This window comes from Cryptotermes secundus, unplaced genomic scaffold (genome assembly GCF_002891405.2).
Source record: "Cryptotermes secundus unplaced genomic scaffold, Csec_1.0 scaffold408, whole genome shotgun sequence".
Lineage (NCBI taxonomy): Eukaryota > Metazoa > Arthropoda > Insecta > Blattodea > Kalotermitidae > Cryptotermes > Cryptotermes secundus.
This window is the reverse complement of record NW_019724588.1, coordinates 287,687-296,443: the sequence shown is the minus strand read 5'-3', so window position 1 is coordinate 296,443 and position 8,757 is coordinate 287,687. Positions and strand designations below refer to the sequence as shown.

At 36.1% G+C, this 8,757-nt stretch overlaps 1 protein-coding gene across 4 annotated transcripts in view; it reads left to right on the top strand.

Moving 5' to 3' along the window:
- LOC111862345 (synaptic vesicle glycoprotein 2C) overlaps window positions 1-8,757 on the top strand; it is a 45,486-nt gene extending 36,729 nt beyond the window's left edge. For all 4 annotated transcript variants that reach the window (XM_023847654.2, XM_023847655.2, XM_023847653.2 and 1 more), the window contains 5 exons: window positions 1,171-1,345; window positions 2,872-2,986; window positions 6,531-6,690; window positions 7,166-7,293; window positions 8,603-8,757. In XM_023847654.2, coding sequence (XP_023703422.1) covers window positions 1,171-1,345; window positions 2,872-2,986; window positions 6,531-6,690; window positions 7,166-7,293; window positions 8,603-8,658 — 634 coding nt within the window. In that variant the 3' untranslated portion in view covers window positions 8,659-8,757. The remainder of the gene's footprint in view (window positions 1-1,170; window positions 1,346-2,871; window positions 2,987-6,530; window positions 6,691-7,165; window positions 7,294-8,602) is intronic.

Here is an 8,757-nt window from a genome sequence, read left to right as displayed (position 1 = left end):
CTCGGTGACGTCACCGCGGAGGGGAGTGGCGGGGCGGGAACTCGCCTATTACCGTAGTAACGCGAGCGTTACGTTACCGCCACGTACCGCTGGGGAGGTAGGGGTCAACATGTCACAATATTAACACTGGTCTCTCAATATATTTTATCTTTGATGACTTTGTGGGAACATCCCACATACTAACAAGCGGTTTCTCCAGTTTAACAGACAGCACTCACTCCTAGTCAATATCACGTTGCCGCACGTTGCTGTCACCACTCGTATTTATACAGCACTCAATGTCCAGCCCACCTGTAGATCATCATGTGTGCTAGCCAATCAGCGCTCACAATCACAACTGCAAGTTTAAGCTCCACCCAGCAAGCATGGTATAAAAGTGGAGCCCAAAGCTCGCAATCATCAGTGATCACATTCAGTTCAGAGTGATCAGTCATCAGAGTGATGAGCTGTTTATTGCGCCAAAGACAGCTGCACACATAGTAAAGAATAGCAGCGGCACGCACACAGGAAGACTACACAGAATAACACCTGTACAGTGTGGAAATAAGAACTATCCACTGCAGCACTTTAGACATAGGGCGAGTAACCCTAACAATTTTAAATTTTAAATTTAAAATTTAGAGAAAAATTTTAAAGGATTTAAAATTAGAACTAAAGATTTTATAGTGCTACTACAGGAAAATCAAAATTAACGTGTGTAAAATAATCTAAAATCAGACAGATATCAACGAAGTAGATGTTGATAATAACAAGGAAAGGAACAAGATGTTTTTAAATGTTAAATTTTAAACTAAGCACGGTGTAACAGCAACATGAGTGTATACACCTGATGATGGCCGTTTGAGGCCGAAACATGTAGTGTAAAGGAGAGCAAGCTCAAGGACATATAATATATTGTTTGCACTTGGGACGGAGTTTATATCATTTATCGTGTAGAGTGCAACAGGATGCTTAAATATGATATTGTATGTATGTATGCTCTGCTTACCTATTTCACCCTTCTGAATTTTGATGATTAGTCATTGTGAATCATCGTTGTGCAGTTTTCTCCATTTCTCTGTTCCTTTTATGATTCTTGATAGTCTTCAGAGCATTTTTAAGGCTTTGTACCTCAATTTATAGTTACATTTTTTATGAGAATACTGAAAGTAGAAAAACTAACTGTTACAGAATGAACACAATACGATTATGGTTACCTCAGCTGTTTGCCATCATGGAGGAGTATTTCATCGTCAACAAGTCCATGTCTGGAAATGTGACCATGTGTGACATATTAACATCTCATACTGGGCCAAAAACTGCATTCAATGAAACAATTGTTGTGACTGATAAACCATGTGTTCCTGTAAGTTACACCAATGTTGAAAGAAAGAGATGTATGAAGTGGTTAATGTTGTTAAGGTCTTCTCATAGCCTACTACAGATTCTTCTGGAACTTTACCAACACCTGATTTTAAAGTATTTTAAAATAATTTTCTTTTTTTTTTGTGGATTTGTTTCATTTTGGTCCGTCACACTACNTGTACAGGAATAAACTAAAATTTTTACAATTATAAAAGACAAGTCTGTCCAATGTGACTATTTCAGTTTTCTCACTTGATGATTCACTACTAGCCTTACATGTTTCGATCCATTTGGATCATTAGAAACCACTATCACAACAGTTGTCATATCAAATACACATATAATGTCCAAGTACACAATGTTCCATCTATCAGTCACAGCAGCCTTTCTGGTTATAGAAATATTTAAAGTTGTTTTAAAGTTTTAAAAACTTTGTTAGAAATCAAAATTCATAAACCATACGGTTCGTGTCAATAACACCTGTCGTCTCTCTTCAAGGTGGCCGATGTTGTGCCGCTTATGTAACTTGAGTAGGGAGATTCTTAATATTGTCTGTTATGATTTCTTGGCCCGCTGTGCTGTGTATATTTTACTTCATTAACTGCTAAAAACTAAAAGTTGTAAATGTTGTACACAATAACAAATTACAGAAATGCCTGGTATAACCACATTTTTTATAATGGATGCACTTGTGCACCTCTCTGCCTCTCAAATACGGAAGTATAAACTTACAGGCAAAGGAAATATCAGATGCCACAAGGGACACTGTGGAGTGTCCAGTACGAAACAGTTTTAATTGAGATGGAGTCAGAGTATTGCCCCTAAGATATGATGTTGATCTTCTTCTTCTTCTTCTTCTTCTGATTCTCCTCCTTCTCCTCCTCCTACAATTGTTATTGTTATTGCTGGCAGCGGCAGTGACGAGGACGACCATACATATGTTTGCATTGCATGAGATGGGTAACTGAAATGGGGTCATGTTCCTCCTGAATGAATAGAAATAATGAATTTTTGAAGGTATTATCTACAGTGTCAAAATCTGAAAAACTTTAAGAGATCTTTCACAGGTTTATAAATTTTGTATTGGAGTTACTGTCTTCCATGAACTTTTGTTCATGCATATCACAGAAAATCTCTCATATTTGAAATGGATTAGGAAGGCCAAATTTTCTTTCAGTAGAAGAAACTGGCTATGGAGGATTTAAATGCAAAGGAAAGACATATGGCATATAGCAGTTTTCTCCATAGTACTTTTCATGGTTGCTTTTACATATGTCTCATGCAAAGTTGAAACATTAATCCACTTAAGTGCTGTGCCTATAAATATTTTGTGAGAGAATCTGTTGAATATTAGGCAGTGGTTTTAATGTCATGTCTCAGAAAGTGACATTGTTGTGAAATACATTCATTTTCAGTTTCTTTTTACTATAAATTGTGTGGCTCTGTACTACCCTTTAACAAAGATAAGAGCATGAAGAAAAATAAATATTCTGTATGATCATAGCAGACATATTTGTTCTGTTTTAGGTACAGTCTGGTGACACGGTATACATATACTCAATCATTGTTGGAATCGTAACTGCAGTGTTCAATTTGATGGCCAGCTCAGTCATTAGCAACCTTGGCAAGAAGAAGATACTGAGTACGTTAAGTAACACATACTCATAAATTAATGCATCAAGCTTTACATAGTTTCACACCAAATTGGAATATCATCTTACTAAATATACTGATAATCTAAACTTTATGGAAAAATAGTTTGCATGGATGACATTTTCAAATTTGGATATTCGTTAATCAATCATAGCCCCCTAAACACAGTCAGAATTGATAGAAAAACACAAAAGGTAGTCTTTAGAGAGCTTAAACTACATTGGAATCTGTAAAAATCTCTATTTTTCTCTTCTTTTTGTGTAGTGTTAAAATACACAAATTTGAATGTTATATTAATTTTTTTTGTTCATTTCGATTTTCTAAGACAATAAATATTGCATCATAAATGCCATCTTTTTATTCTTTCAGAGTTTGACTTCTCTGATCTGAGTAAATATCACCTAACAATGAACAGTTTATCCTGTTCATAAGATTTTCATTTACAATTTGTTTCACTGGCTCTGCCTATTAAGTGAGCACTGTATATTCTTACTAGCTATGAATTACTACAAATAAAGTTTTAATATGATTGTATTCAGTGTACATTGAATAACACTCAGTAAATAGGTCACAAATGGATGTAAAACAGCTGTAATGGATGTGATAGGTTTTCTAATAGTAAAACTAAGAAGCAACACAGTCCAACTTCATGACAGTCTAGATAGCAGATGCACATGCACATGTTCAGAGGCTGGTTTCACTGCTTGAGGGTGTACTATGAAGAGCAGCAGTGTTATATATTTTACGTAGGCAATAGGACTCAATGCAAAAGTATATTCATAAAGAAACGTTTCCTGTTTATGGTAGGAGAGAAGGACAGAACTCAAGAACTACAGTGGGAACTTCTTGAACATCCGCTTTTATTTTTTTTTTATAGCTATTGGGGTGGGACTAAGTCCTTGTACTGCAGCCACTTCTGGCCTATTTTACCAGCCCCAGATGATAGGTGAGGGTGATTGTGGAACAATTGGTTGAATGAGGATTGGCAAGGGAAACCGAAGTACTCGGAGAAAACCTGCTCTGGCGCCACTTTGTCCACCACAAATCCAATTTGACCAGACCCGGGATTGAACCCAGGCCGCCGCTGTGGTAAGCCAGCGATTAACTGCTTGAGCTATGGCGAGGCCTCGAACATCCGCTTTAGATACAGCCATGGCCTCTAGTGATGGCCTGCTAAAAATCCACCTTGGTGGCAAACATTTTGCTGATGATGAAAAGGTTGAAATGAAGGTGCAAAAGTGACTGAGACAAAAGTCAAAAGGCTTCTGTGCTGCTGGTTTTGATGCACTGGTGAAGGGATGGGACAAGTGTATCGATATTGGTGGAGGATATGTTGAAAAATAAAGGATTTTTCAGGTTAGAATACCAGATATTTTACTTTTTATATCCATTTGTGACCTATTTACTGACTCACACTCTTAAATTTTTTTAAATAGTTTGATGGATGAGAGGTTTTTATTATTTCAGATTTTCAGGTAAAATTAAACTATTATCTGATTATATACAGGGAGGGTCGTACCTTTGGTGACCAGTTCATGGCTTTGCATTTCATAGCAACCAGTGCACCACTGGCTGCAAGGCACATACAAATTTTGTCGATGAATCAGTATGCCTTTTGGTGGACAACTCTTAGAATGAAGCAATTATAAATCATAGATCACAGGGGGTATTGAAAATGCTGTTCCTCTACACATAGAAATTCCTCACACCGTCAGAAGAGATTTTGATTTACATGTTGAAGCTGTTCTACAGGAATATATACAACTTTCCTACAAATATTTTCTTTTAATTCTTCTTCCATTCGCCGTTTACTGTTGTAAACTTTGCCTTTCAAATAACCCAAGAAGAAAAAGCATGAGGTTTAAGATTGAGTGAACGTGCTTGCCAAATGGCAATACTGATAATTCTGTCTCCGAAGACATTGGACAAAGCCTTCAAAGACATACAGTGTGGACAGTAGTTGAGTCTTGCTGAAACCAGCCATAGAGTTTTTCTTCTTCTGTTAACTCGGGAAAGAACTGCCCAAGAATGGCCTGTACATATCTTTCACAATTAATTGTTTCCTTAAAAGACACAGGTTCAACAATCCTTGTGCTTACAGCATCAGACATGAAGCTTCACTGGAGGGCACAGGACTTCATGGGTTAGATACGGACTCTGTGTACTCCAGTAGTAATTATTTTTTGCAAGTGAAACCACACTTCATCAGTAAAGAATGTCAAGTACAGAATGATCTCACCTTCAATGACAGGCGGTAAAAACTGACTGCAAAAATGAACCTTGCTCTCTGGATCGTATGGCTACAAGGCATGGATTACTGTTGTTTTATAGGGTCTAAGCTTAAGCAATTGTGTTGCCCTTCTTGCACTAGACTTTGACACTCCAGTCTCTTGAGCTAGATATTTCAGTGATTTTCTAGGTGTATGTTCATATCTGGCTCCTATGTCATCTAACTTTTCTTCAGTAAGGATTCGGCACTTATGTTTTTGTTTCTTCTCTACAAAGAGTTCCATTGATCAAAGTTTATTCACCAAATTTTGAATTGTTTGTCAGCTGGGAACTTGTCATGAAATTTATATCAAAATTTTTGCTGACACTTCCTAGCAGATCTGTATTTCACATAGGTGTCATACAGAAATACACATTGCTCAAAAGTATACCACACCATAACAGAACCCACTGATCACTAATTGTAGCTGAGAACAGACAGCTAATGGAACTGATAACTGCCACCCACTGCTGACAACTCATAAACAAATTCCCTCATATGAACTGCACTGTTTGCCAAGAAACATAAAGCCATCAGACAGTCCATAAAGTTAATAACTTCTCTTAATTCCAAACATTATTGGCCATCAGGCATACTGATTCATCGGCAATATATGTATGCTCCTTGCAGCTGCCAGTGTATCAGTCACCGCGATGCACGAAGCCTTGAACCAATCAACAGAGGTAAGAACCTCCCTGTATAATCAGAACTTCTAGAAATAAGTTATATCAGCCCAAATATAAGGTGAGGTTATTTAATACTGTTTCTTAGATGTGAGGGGTTGCCTTATTTTTAGGTCTTTAAGAACAAATATGGAGAAGGTTATGAGGAGTTCTAAGTGCTAATTCCAAGGACATTTGTGACAGCACCTAAAATTATATCTAACATATTAAATAATGAATTTATTTTCCCTTATTGTTGTAGTTTTTACTTCTTTTTGCTTACAATCATCAGAACTAAATGACATATCCAATTTTTTTCAAAAGAGTAAAAGTCTGATTTTTTCATTGAAAAAATAAGGGTTTGCCTTATATTCAGGCTTTTACGATATTTAATGCCAATGTCTTATATTGATTGCATTCATTGACTACTGATGGACATTTAACTGAATTAAGAATTATTTTTGAAAATGAACTTTTTTGTTTCTCCCTGCAATCCTGGTGGTCCTATTTGATGTTTTGAGTATCACAGCCTTATGGGATACTGTTTCACCATATATTATATAAAGGCAAGGTAAGAATTGTAACAGTTACTTCTCTTGCAGTTGCTGGTTATGTGCTGTCCTGCTGCTGTGTTGTGCCTATGTACTGGTCAAACAGTATGGAAGGGCTGCTCATTCTTGCTTCACTGTTTGTTGGCTCTGGTTCAATGTGCTTTAATGCTCTAATGAGTGTGGTAGTGGATCTCTTTCCTACTAGTCTAAGGTAAATATTACATTCTTGAGACTGTGGTCTAGTTCAAAGTCCAGCTCCAATTGAAAGTCATGTAACTAAGTGACAAACTCCATGGAGTAAAACCTTTCTTAAGAAGATATATTATTCAGCTAGTTGAGAAGTTCTTTGTCTTTTATGGGAACCAGAGGTCCTCCACTATTTTTACGAGAGCCCACCACAAACCCTTATCCTGTGCTAGATGAATGCAGTCCATACCCTCAGATTCTATTTCTATATGATCCATTTTAATATCTTCCTATCTGTGTCTATGTCTTCTATCTGGACTCTTCCACTCCTGCAACTTAGTCCATAGTCTACTTGAATAGCCATTTCAGATATTAGCATAAAATATTCATACAATCAAAATTTGTGTACCATAGTTTTATGAGCTGCAGGGCATCAAATAAGGGTTTTAACCATGTACTTATATTTATGATAGCGATATGATGCTTTATACTATTTTCAGGACAATGGCAGTAAGTGTTACTGTCATGACAGGCCGAGTTGGGGCCCTCTTAGGAAATATCACCTTCCCTGTGTTCCTGGAGATCAGCTGTTTAGTGCCATTCTTGTTCCTAGGATCCATCATGTTCGGTTAGTATCAGTTATATCCTGAAACAGTCATTCCAGTACAGCAATACCTCACATAGTCCAGGTAATCGGTTCTGCCAATATCCCAGACTGTTTGAAACTGGACTAAGTGAGGAACTAAACAAGTACAAAAAATGATAATTGGTTCCAAAAAAAGCTGTGTTTTTTAATAAATAAAATGTGATTAACAAATTCAAATGTCTTTATTAGAAATAATTTTAAAAAATTCATGTTTTTTGCAATTCATTTTTTATTCTCTAAAAATTGCAGTATTAATGTCCGCACATTTTTCTTCTTTGGTCTTTTCTCTTCATACATTTCTTTGTAGCAACAAATTGTATTGTTTATAATTCGGGAAATTTTAAGGCTACGTTCAATATTGGGATCAATTTCCATAATATACTCTGACAAGGTTTCAACCATTCCAATAATTTTTGATAGTTGTTCAGATGTTAATTCTCATGCACGCACTTCAACACGGTCGTTGTTGTCTAGGTTGTCCTCCTGTTCTTCATAATCCCATTGTTCATCTATGTTAAGAAGAAGTGTTTCATTATCTAGTTCATTAGTGTTCGATTTGATGCACTCAATTACATTGACAGAATCTAACTCATTGAAACCAAGTTGCTGTCCAGTTTCCACTATGTTATTAGTGACTTCAGCAAAATGAGTTTCAAAACCAATGAAATCATTTGCACAATGTGATATGATATATTTCCATACTGCCCTCATATTGCTTGCCTTTAATTCATGTCATGCTTCGCCTATATTTCCGATAACGTTTATGACGTTGTGGCTCTTCCAAAATTCTGTTAAAGTAGTGCTCTCCCCACCTCCTCCAGCAATATCTGTCAGAGCTCAAGAATGAATGACTCGAGCATAGGTACATACATATACAACAGGGAACCCCAGCAGAAATTGAAATATGTATCTTATCGCATAACTTTAAAACCACATAAAAATAAACTGCACAAAAATAGACTTGACTGTATAAAAGGAAAAAAACAAATCATTTATGTATTAAAAATAATTTTGTGTACTAATTTTTTAGAATTTACTTTTATTTTGCTCAATTAAAATTTAGTTTGTTTTGAAATTTTCAAACCGGACTATAGTGAATCTGAACTGATCGAAGCCAGACTATGCGAGGTATTGCTGTATTTACAAGATGAGGGACCTTCAGAAAGTAACCTCTGGTGAGCTGTTAAAAAACAATCAATGAGAAAAAAATTATTATATACAAAAAATACCTTTGTCCATTATCTAGGGGATTATATCATATTTTTATAATTTGATTTCAATTTTGTTTCAGTCTGTAGTTCTTTAGCATTTTTACTGCCAAGGACCAATGGGAAAGCATTGGAATGAAGTTCACTATAGAAAATTCATGAGAGCTTAATGACCAGCACTACCATCAGTATCTTCCATAGTCTGCTCTCACCAAATAAAATATTTATGATTTTAAAA